Source organism: Coregonus clupeaformis, chromosome 20, assembly GCF_020615455.1.
Source record: "Coregonus clupeaformis isolate EN_2021a chromosome 20, ASM2061545v1, whole genome shotgun sequence".
NCBI lineage: Eukaryota > Metazoa > Chordata > Actinopteri > Salmoniformes > Salmonidae > Coregonus > Coregonus clupeaformis.
The window spans coordinates 59,146,922-59,157,603 of NC_059211.1; the positions used below are offsets into that span (position 1 = coordinate 59,146,922).

The following is a 10,682-nucleotide window of genomic DNA, read 5'->3' on the forward strand; positions in this document are numbered from 1 at the left end:
GCCTTAGTAACACCTGGTCCCCCTGATAGAACGCCTGGGAACCCCACAGGTACCATCACACTGCCTTAGTAACACCTGGTTCCCCTGATAGAACGCCTGGGAACCCCCACAGGTACCATCACACTGCCTTAGTAACACCTGGTTCCCCTGATAGAACGCCTGGGAACCCCTCAGGTACCATCACACTGCCTTAGTAACACCTGGTTCCCCTGATAGAACGCCTGGGAACCCCTCAGGTACCATCACACTGCCTTAGTAACACCTGGTTCCCTGATAGAACGCCTGGGAACCCCACAGGTACCATCACACTGCCTTAGTAACACCTGGTTCCCCTGATAGAACGCCTGGGAACCCCACAGGTACCATCACACTGCCTTAGTAACACCTGGTCCCCTGATAGAACGCCTGGGAAACCCCACAGGTACCATCACACTGCCTTAGTAACACCAGTACTGCACCTGGTTCCCCTGATAGAACGCCTGGGAACCCCTCAGGTACCATCACACTGCCTTAGTAACACCTGGTCCCCCTGATAGAACGCCTGGGAACCCCACAGGTACCATCACACTGCCTTAGTAACACCAGTACTGCACCTGGTTCCCCTGATAGAACGCCTGGGAACCCCTCAGGTACCATCACACTGCCTTAGTAACACCTGGTTCCCCTGATAGAACGCCTGGGAACCCCACAGGTACCATCACACTGCCTTAGTAACACCTGGTTTCCCTGATAGAACGCCTGGGAACCCCTCAGGTACCATCACACTGCCTTAGTAACACCTGGTTCCCCTGATAGAACGCCTGGGAACCCCACAGGTACCATCACACTGCCTTAGTAACACCTGGTTCCCCTGATAGAACGCCTGGGAACCCCTCAGGTACCATCACACTGCCTTAGTAACACCTGGTTCCCTGATAGAACGCCTGGGAACCCCTCAGGTACCATCACACTGCCTTAGTAACACCTGGTTCCCCTGATAGAACGCCTGGGAACCCCTCAGGTACCATCACACTGCCTTAGTAACACCTGGTTCCCCTGATAGAACGCCTGGGAACCCCTCAGGTACCATCACACTGCCTTAGTAACACCAGTACTGCACCTGGTTCCCCTGATAGAACGCCTGGGAACCCCTTAGGTACCATCACACTGCCTTAGTAACACCTGGTCCCCCTGATAGAACGCCTGGGAACCCCTCAGGTACCATCACACTGCCTTAGTAACACCTGGTTCCCTGATAGAACGCCTGGGAACCCCTCAGGTACCATCACACTGCCTTAGTAACACCTGGTTCCCTGATAGAACGCCTGGGAACCCCTCAGGTACCATCACACTGCCTTAGTAACACCTGGTCCCCCTGATAGAACGCCTGGGAACCCCTCAGGTACCATCACACTGCCTTAGTAACACCAGCCCTGCACCATACTTCTGTGGCTGTACACTGGATCTCATGCTGTCGCCCCCTCTCCATTTCCTCCCTCTCCATCTCCTCCCCCAATCTCCACCCTCTGCCTCACCCTCTATATCCCCCCCCCCCCGTAGCAAATAGCCATAGCTCGTGAAGGTGACCTGCTGACCAAAGAGCGTCTGTGCTGTGGCTTGTCCATGTTCGAGGTCATCCTGACTCGTGTCCGCGGTTTCCTGGACGACCCCATCTGGCGCGGCCCGTTGCCCAGCAACGGCGTGATGCACGTGGACGAGTGTGTGGAGTTCCACCGGCTGTGGAGCGCCATGCAGTTTGTTTACTGCATTCCTGTAGGAGCTCACGAGTTCACCGTGGAGTGAGTAACGACGCAGCAGCCTGCATCTGTCTAGAAGGATCCGAGGGTTTTACAGTGCTCTTATACAGGGGGATGTTGGCTTGTCAGTCAATTGGATGTCATCTTAAAGGGAAAATCCACTCAAAAACTACAGTCCCAAATGTTTTTGAATGTCAGCAGTCATGTTTAAGATATTGGGCATCAAGCATCATCATGATGATGTGGCCGGTGACCTCTGTGTTGTATTATCCAGGCAGTGTTTCGGGGACGGTCTCCACTGGGCTGGGTATATAACCTGTGTTGTCTCAGTGTTTCAGGGACGGTCTCCACAGGGCTGGGTATATAACCTGTGTTGTATTATCCAGGCAGTGTTTCAGGGATGGTCTCCACAGGACTGGGTATATAACCTGTGTTGTCTCAGTGTTTCAGGGACGGTCTCCACAGGGCTGGGTATATAACCTGTGTTGTATTATCCAGGCAGTGTTTCAGGGATGGTCACACAGGACTGGGTATATAACCTGTGTTGTCTCAGTGTTTCAGGGACGGTCTCCACAGGGCTGGGTATATAACCTGTGTTGTATTATCCAGGCAGTGTTTCAGGGACGGTCTCCACAGGGCTGGGTATATAACCTGTGTTGTATTATCCAGGCAGTGTTTCAGGGACGGTCTCCACAGGGCTGGGTATATAACCTGTGTTGTATTATCCAGGCAGTGTTTCAGGGACGGTCTCCACAGGGCTGGGTATATAACCTGTGTTGTATTATCCAGGCAGTGTTTCAGGGACGGTCTCCACAGGGCTGGGTATATAACCTGTGTTGTCTCAGTGTTTCAGGGACGGTCTCCACAGGGCTGGTATATAACCTGTGTTGTCTCAGTGTTTCAGGGACGGTCTCCACAGGGCTGGGTATATAACCTGTGTTGTCTCAGTGTTTCAGGGACGGTCTCCACAGGGCTGGGTATATAACCTGTGTTGTCTCAGTGTTTCAGGGATGGTCTCCACAGGGCTGGGTATATAACCTGTGTTGTCTCAGTGTTTCAGGGACGGTCTCCACAGGGCTGGGTATATAACCTGTGTTGTATTATCCAGGCAGTGTTTCGGGGACGGTCTCCACAGGGCTGAGTATATAACCTGTGTTGTCTCAGTGTTTCAGGGATGGTCTCCACAGGGCTGGGTATATAACCTGTGTTGTCTCAGTGTTTCAGGGACGGTCTCCACAGGGCTGGGTATATAACCTGTGTTGTATTATCCAGGCAGTGTTTCAGGGACGGTCTCCACAGGGCTGGGTATATAACCTGTGTTGTCTCAGTGTTTCAGGGATGGTCTCCACAGGGCTGGGTATATAACCTGTGTTGTTTCAGGGACGGTCTCCACAGGGCTGGGTATATAACCTGTGTTGTATTATCCAGGCAGTGTTTCGGGGACGGTCTCCACAGGGCTGAGTATATAACCTGTGTTGTCTCAGTGTTTCAGGGATGGTCTCCACAGGGCTGGGTATATAACCTGTGTTGTCTCAGTGTTTCAGGGACGGTCTCCCACAGGGCTGGGTATATAACCTGTGTTGTATTATCCAGGCAGTGTTTCAGGGACGGTCTCCACAGGGCTGGGTATATAACCTGTGTTGTATTATCCAGGCAGTGTTTCAGGGATGGTCTCCACAGGGCTGGGTATATAACCTGTGTTGTATTATCCAGGCAGTGTTTCGGGGACGGTCTCCACAGGGCTGGGTATATAACCTGTGTTGTCTCAGTGTTTCAGGGACGGTCTCCACAGGGCTGGGTATATAACCTGTGTTGTATTATCCAGGCAGTGTTTCGGGGACGGTCTCCACAGGGCTGAGTATATAACCTGTGTTGTCTCAGTGTTTCAGGGATGGTCTCCACAGGGCTGGGTATATAACCTGTGTTGTCTCAGTGTTTCAGGGACGGTCTCCACAGGGCTGGGTATATAACCTGTGTTGTATTATCCAGGCAGTGTTTCAGGGACGGTCCCCACAGGGCTGGGTATATAACCTGTGTTGTCTCAGTGTTTCAGGGATGGTCTCCACAGGGCTGGGTATATAACCTGTGTTGTTTCAGGGACGGTCTCCACAGGGCTGGGTATATAACCTGTGTTGTATTATCCAGGCAGTGTTTCGGGGACGGTCTCCACAGGGCTGAGTATATAACCTGTGTTGTCTCAGTGTTTCAGGGATGGTCTCCACAGGGCTGGGTATATAACCTGTGTTGTCTCAGTGTTTCAGGGACGGTCTCCACAGGGCTGGGTATATAACCTGTGTTGTATTATCCAGGCAGTGTTTCAGGGACGGTCTCCACAGGGCTGGGTATATAACCTGTGTTGTATTATCCAGGCAGTGTTTCAGGGATGGTCTCCACAGGGCTGGGTATATAACCTGTGTTGTATTATCCAGGCAGTGTTTCGGGGATGGTCTCCACAGGGCTGGGTATATAACCTGTGTTGTATTATCCAGGCAGTGTTTCAGGGATGGTCTCCACAGGGCTGGGTATATAACCTGTGTTGTCTCAGTGTTTCAGGGACGGTCTCCACAGGGCTGGGTATATAACCTGTGTTGTATTATCCAGGCAGTGTTTCGGGGACGGTCTCCACAGGGCTGGGTATATAACCTGTGTTGTATTATCCAGGCAGTGTTTCAGGGATGGTCTCCACAGGGCTGGGTATATAACCTGTGTTGTATTATCCAGGCAGTGTTTCGGGGACGGTCTCCACAGGGCTGGGTATATAACCTGTGTTGTCTCAGTGTTTCAGGGACGGTCTCTACAGGGCTGGGTATATAACCTGTGTTGTATTATCCAGGCAGTGTTTCGGGGACGGTCTCCACTGGGCTGGGTATATAACCTGTGTTGTCTCAGTGTTTCAGGGACGGTCTCTACAGGGCTGGGTATATAACCTGTGTTGTATTATCCAGGCAGTGTTTCGGGGACGGTCTCCACAGGGCTGGGTATATAACCTGTGTTGTCTCAGTGTTTCAGGGACGGTCTCTACAGGGCTGGGTATATAACCTGTGTTGTATTATCCAGGCAGTGTTTCAGGGACGGTCTCCACAGGGCTGGGTATATAACCTGTGTTGTATTATCCAGGCAGTGTTTCGGGGACTGTCTCCACTGGGCTGGGTATATAACCTGTGTTGTATTATCCAGGCAGTGTTTCAGGGATGGTCTCCACAGGGCTGGGTATATAACCTGTGTTGTATTATCCAGGCAGTGTTTCAGGGATGGTCTCCACAGGGCTGGGTATATAACCTGTGTTGTATTATCCAGGCAGTGTTTCGGGGATGGTCTCCACAGGGCTGGGTATATAACCTGTGTTGTCTCAGTGTTTCAGGGATGGTCTCCACAGGGCTGGGTATATAACCTGTGTTGTCTCAGTGTTTCAGGGACGGTCTCCACAGGGCTGGGTATATAACCTGTGTTGTATTATCCAGGCAGTGTTTCAGGGACGGTCTCCACAGGGCTGAGTATATAACCTGTGTTGTCTCAGTGTTTCAGGGATGGTCTCCACAGGGCTGGGTATATAACCTGTGTTGTCTCAGTGTTTCAGGGATGGTCTCCACAGGGCTGGGTATATAACCTGTGTTGTCTCAGTGTTTCAGGGATGGTCTCCACAGGGCTGGGTATATAACCTGTGTTGTCTCAGTGTTTCAGGGATGGTCTCCACAGGGCTGGGTATATAACCTGTGTTGTATTATCCAGGCAGTGTTTCAGGGATGGTCTCCACAGGGCTGGGTATATAACCTGTGTTGTATTATCCAGGCAGTGTTTCGGGGATGGTCTCCACAGGGCTGGGTATATAACCTGTGTTGTCTCAGTGTTTCAGGGATGGTCTCCACAGGGCTGGGTATATAACCTGTGTTGTCTCAGTGTTTCAGGGACGGTCTCCACAGGGCTGGGTATATAACCTGTGTTGTATTATCCAGGCAGTGTTTCAGGGACGGTCTCCACAGGGCTGGGTATATAACCTGTGTTGTATTATCCAGGCAGTGTTTCGGGGACGGTCTCCACTGGGCTGGGTATATAACCTGTGTTGTCTCAGTGTTTCAGGGACGGTCTCCACAGGGCTGGGTATATAACCTGTGTTGTATTATCCAGGCAGTGTTTCAGGGACGGTCTCCACAGGGCTGGGTATATAACCTGTGTTGTCTCAGTGTTTCAGGGATGGTCTCCACAGGGCTGGGTATATAACCTGTGTTGTATTATCCAGGCAGTGTTTCAGGGACGGTCTCCACAGGGCTGGGTATATAACCTGTGTTGTATTATCCAGGCAGTGTTTCAGGGACGGTCTCCACAGGGCTGGGTATATAACCTGTGTTGTATTATCCAGGCAGTGTTTCGGGGACGGTCTCCACTGGGCTGGGTGTATGATCATCTCCCTACTGGGTCAACAGAGACGCTTTGACATCCTGGACTTCAGCTATCACCTGCTGAAGGTGCAGAAACACGACGGAAAGGATGAGGTCATCAAGAGTGTGGTGAGTAGAGGGTCAGGGGTCAGGGGTCAGCAACAACCTTCAGACCCCAAACATGTTCATTAGTGCAAACCGTAGCAAAACGTTTTGCAACTAGAACTAACATTTCTCATTGGATAAGTTCAGGTCAGTCCCTCCCTTGGCTTCCATTTGGTTCCAACTTTCAAGGGGGTTTCATGTTTGGGCCTTTTTGGTGTCCACGTCTGTCTTCTAGATCAGATCAATGATTTATATCAAATCAAATGTTATTTGTCACATACACGTGTTTAGCAGATGTTATTGCGGGTGTAGCGAAATGCTGGTGCTTCTAGCTCCGACAGTGCAGTAATATCTAACAATTCACAACAATACACACACCACTAACACTAGTCAATTTAATAATGTTTATATATCTTGCACTACTTATCTCATATATATATATATATATATATATATATATATTCTACTGTATCTTAGTCCATGCCGCTCTGTCATTGCTTGTCCATATATGTATATATTCTTAAATCCCATTGCTTACTTTTTTGTGTGTATTGGGGATATGTTGTGAAATTGTTAGATATTACTTGTTAGATATTACTGCACTTTCGGAGCTAGAAGCACAAGCATTTCGCTACACCCGCAATAACATCTGCTAAACACGTGTATGTGACAAATAACATTTGATTTGATTTGAAATCTAAAAGTAAAAGAATGGAATTAAGAAATATTAGGATGAGCAATGTCCGAGTGGCATTGACTACAATAGAGTAGAATACAGTATATACATATGAGATGAGTAAAGCAGTATGTAAACATTATTAAAGTGACTAGTGTTCCATTATTAAAGTGGCCAGTGATTCCATGTCTATGTATATAGGGCAGCAGCCTCTAAGGTGCAGGGTTGAGTAACCGGGTGGTAGCCGGCTAGTGATGGCTGTTTAACAGTCTGATGGCCTTGAGATAGAAGCTGTTTTTCATTCTCTAGGTCCCAGCTTTGATGCACCTGTACTGACCTCGCCTTCTGGATGATAGCGGGGTGAACAGGCAGTGGCTCGGGTGGTTGATGTCCTTGATTATCTTTTTGGCCTTCCTGTGACATCGGGTGCTGTATGTGTCTTGGAGGGCGGGTAGTTTGCCCACGGTAATGCGTTCGGCAGACCGCACCACCCTCTGGAGAGCCCTGCGGTTGCGGGCGGTGCAGTTGCCGTACCAGGCGGTGATACAGCCCGACAAGATGCTCTCAATTGTGCATCTGTAAAAGTTTGTGAGGGGTTTAGGGGCCAAGCCAAATTTCTTCAGCCTCCTGAGGTTGAAGAGGCTCTGTTGCGCCTTCTTCACCACACTGTCTGTGTGGGTGGACCATTTCAGTTTGTCAGTGATGTGTACGCAGAGGAACTTGAGGCTTTCCACCTTCTCCACCGTGGTCCCGTTGATGTGGATAGGGGGGTGCACCCTCTGCTGTTTCCCGAAGTCCACGATCATCTCCTTTGTTTTGTTGACGTTGAGTGAGAGGTTATTTTCCTGGCACCACACTCCCAGAGCCCTCACCTCCTCCCTGTAGGCTGTCTCGTCATTGTTGGTAATCAAGCCTACTACTGTTGTGTCGTCTGCAAACTTGATGATTGAGTTGGAGGCGTGCTTGGCCACGCAGTCATGGGTGAACAGGGAGTACAGGAGGGGGCTGAGCACGCACCCTTGTGGGGCCCCAGTGTTGAGGATCAGCGAAGTGGAGATGTTGTTTCCTACCTTCACCACTTGGGGGCGGCCCGTCAGGAAGTCCAGGACCCAGTTGCACAGGGCGGGGTTCAGACCCAGGGCCTCGAGCTTAATGATGAGCTTGGAGGGTACTATGGTGTTGAAGGCTGAGCTATAGTCAATGAACAGCATTCTTACATAGGTATTCCTCTTATCCAGATGGGATAGGGCAGTGTGCAGTGTGATGGCGATTGCATCGTCTGTGGATCTATTGGGGCGGTAAGCAAATTGAAGTGGGTCTAGGGTAACAGGTAAGGTAGAGGTGATATGATCCTTGACTAGCCCCTCAAAGCACAGAAGTGAGTGCTACAGGCGATAGTCATTTAGTTTAGTTACCTTTGCTTTCTTGGGTACAGGAACAATGGTGGCCATCTTGAAGCATGTGGGGACAGCAGACTGGGATAGAGAGAGATGGAATATGTCCGTAAACACACCAGCCAGCTGGTCTGCGCATGCTCTGAGGACGCGGCTAGGGATGCCGTCTGGGCCGGCAGCCTTATAATATAATAATAATAATATGCCATTTAGCAGACGCTTTTATCCAAAGCGACTTACAGTCATGTGTGCATATATTTTTACGTATGGGTGGTCCCGGGGATCGAACCCACTACCCTGGCGTTACAAGCGCCATGCTCTACCAATTGAGCTACAGAGGACCACAGCCCTGCGGGGGTTAACATGCTTAAATGTCTTACTCATGTCAGCCATGGAGAAGGAGAGCCCATAGTCCTTGGTAGTGGGCCTCGTCGGTGGCACTGTGTTATCCTCAAAAGCGGGTGAAGAAGGTGTTTAGCTTGTCTGGAAGCGAGACGTCGGTGTCGGCGACGTGGCTGGTTTTCCCTTTGTAGTCCGTGATTGTTTGTAGACCCTGCCATATACGTCTCGTGTCTGAGCCGTTGAATTGCGACTCCACTTTGTCTCTATACTGATGTTTTGCCAGTTTAATTGCCTTGCGGAGTGAGTAGCTACACTGTTTGTATTCTGCCGTATTCCCAGTCACCTTGCCATGGTTGAATGTGGTGGTTCGCGCTTTCAGATTTGCGCGAATGCTGCCATCTATCCACGGTTTCTGGTTAGGGTAGGTTTTAATAGTCACAGTGGGTACATTGTCTCCTATACACTTCCTGATGAACTCAGTCACCGTATTGGTCAATGTTATTCTCAGAGGCTACCCGGAAAATATCCTGGTCATCATTAGGGATCCACCTGTCTTCTAGATTAGAATGATTTCTGTCTTCGTCATCATTATCCTGAATAACAATGTCTTTCCCTCCTCAGCCTCTTAAAAAGATGGTGGACAGAATCCGCAAGTTCCAGGTTCTCAACGATGAGATCTTTGCCATTCTGAACAAGTACCTGAAGTCAGGCGATGGAGAGAACATGCCAGTTGAGCATGTACGGTGCTTCCAGCCTCCTATCCACCAATCCCTGGCCAGCAATTGAGATTGACCGGTGCGCCGTCCAATAACATGGACGTTTCCTATAGTACCGTCCTCTTATGTCAGACTAGACACAAAGGATGCGTCTCTAATGGCACCCTATTCCCTATATAGGGAATACTTTATATAACTGCACTACATAGGGAATAGGGTGCCTTTTGGAATTTATCAGACTAGACGCACAATATTCCTTCATCTGCTTCTTCCATCTTTAGGTTTTAAAGCAGCAGTGGACCATGAGACTAAAGCCTTGTTCACACTGCCGGCGTTAATGCTCAAATCCATTTAGGAATATTGACTGTCCAAACAGCAAGTTACAAGTGACCGAATCAGATGTGCGTGTTCAGACAGCGGTCATTTGCTGACATGGCTACGCTAGTTGTCATAGTAATGACGGGTGTGTGAGCAGTGGTGTAGGCTGATTGGTTGTGGTGCTCGTGTTTCCTGTCACTCAGAAGTTACGTAGCAAGCGAAGGTGACTGCACGACATGGACGTTTCCCAGTTGCTTTGAGTGTTCAAAAATCAGTGTAAGAACACTTAAAGCCTCAAAGCGTGTTAAACTCATTCCACGGAGGGCCGGGTGTCTGCGGGGTTTCACTCCTCCCTTGGACTTGATTGGTTAATTAAGGTCACTAATTAGTAAGGAACTCCCCTCACCTGGTTGTCTAGGTCTTCATTGAAAGCAAGATATGCTGAATGACTTGAGGGGAAGTAACATCCCCTACAAATGTGGCTTGAAATATCTGATTCCATGTGCTTTTTGCCTGTTCAGACTGCAGCAAACAGAACTGGAATTGGATATATGCACAAAAATTGGATTTGAGTCACTTCAAACTGCCAGTGTGAATAAGGCTTGAGGTCCAACTTTATGTCAGGATGATGATGTTTGTACCCAATTGTGCCTTATAATCTTATCAATAGCTATTTTCATAGTTTTTTTGTTCTAAACTTCTGTGTTTTATGGAGCACTGTAATAGATCAGGGAACAAAACTATCAAATGATTATTTAAGGGGTTTGCGGTGGTGGGATATCATTGGTGAACAGTAGCCTGTATTCAATGAATGGGGAAGGGAAGTAGTAGCTTCTATAGAGAGTGTTAAACATTAGCAGCTTAACCTAGAATCTTAAAGGAAATCTGGAAAGTAACAGAGTTCTTACTTATAAGCATTTATTCACCGTGCCTTTTTTGTTTGAATAATTTTTAATTCAATAAATATGTAACAAATCTCTGCTTGTTCTTGAGGGCATTTTTATGCAAATGACACAAAA

At 49.0% G+C, this 10,682-nt stretch overlaps 1 protein-coding gene and 1 long non-coding RNA gene across 19 annotated transcripts in view; one reads left to right on the top strand and one right to left on the bottom strand.

Moving 5' to 3' along the window:
* LOC121534189 (cytoplasmic FMR1-interacting protein 1 homolog) overlaps positions 1 to 10,642 on the top strand; it is a 159,016-nt gene extending 148,374 nt beyond the window's left edge. For 6 of the 7 annotated variants that reach the window (XM_041840729.2, XM_041840730.2, XM_041840732.2 and 3 more), the window contains 3 exons: positions 1,540 to 1,778; positions 6,094 to 6,241; positions 9,251 to 10,642. In XM_041840729.2, the coding sequence (XP_041696663.1) occupies positions 1,540 to 1,778; positions 6,094 to 6,241; positions 9,251 to 9,415 (552 nt within the window). In that variant the 3' untranslated portion in view covers positions 9,416 to 10,642. Of the gene's footprint in view, positions 1 to 1,539; positions 1,779 to 2,010; positions 2,305 to 6,093; positions 6,242 to 9,250 lie in introns of those variants that run through there. The other variant, XM_041840733.1, reaches the window with a different exon arrangement.
* LOC121534191 lies at positions 2,188 to 6,087 on the bottom strand. Of its 12 annotated transcripts, none has more exons than XR_006657120.1 (4): positions 3,768 to 6,087; positions 3,372 to 3,655; positions 2,276 to 3,258; positions 2,188 to 2,216 (listed from the first exon to the last, which is right to left on the bottom strand). It is a non-coding gene; the product is annotated as an uncharacterized LOC121534191 (long non-coding RNA). The 12 variants fall into 12 exon arrangements; XR_006657127.1 differs by lacking the exon at positions 2,188 to 2,216 and having other exon boundaries at positions 2,500 to 2,567; positions 2,827 to 3,258; XR_006657122.1 differs by lacking the exon at positions 2,188 to 2,216 and having other exon boundaries at positions 2,639 to 2,722; positions 2,827 to 3,258.
* Positions 10,643 to 10,682: the final 40 nt, after the last annotated feature.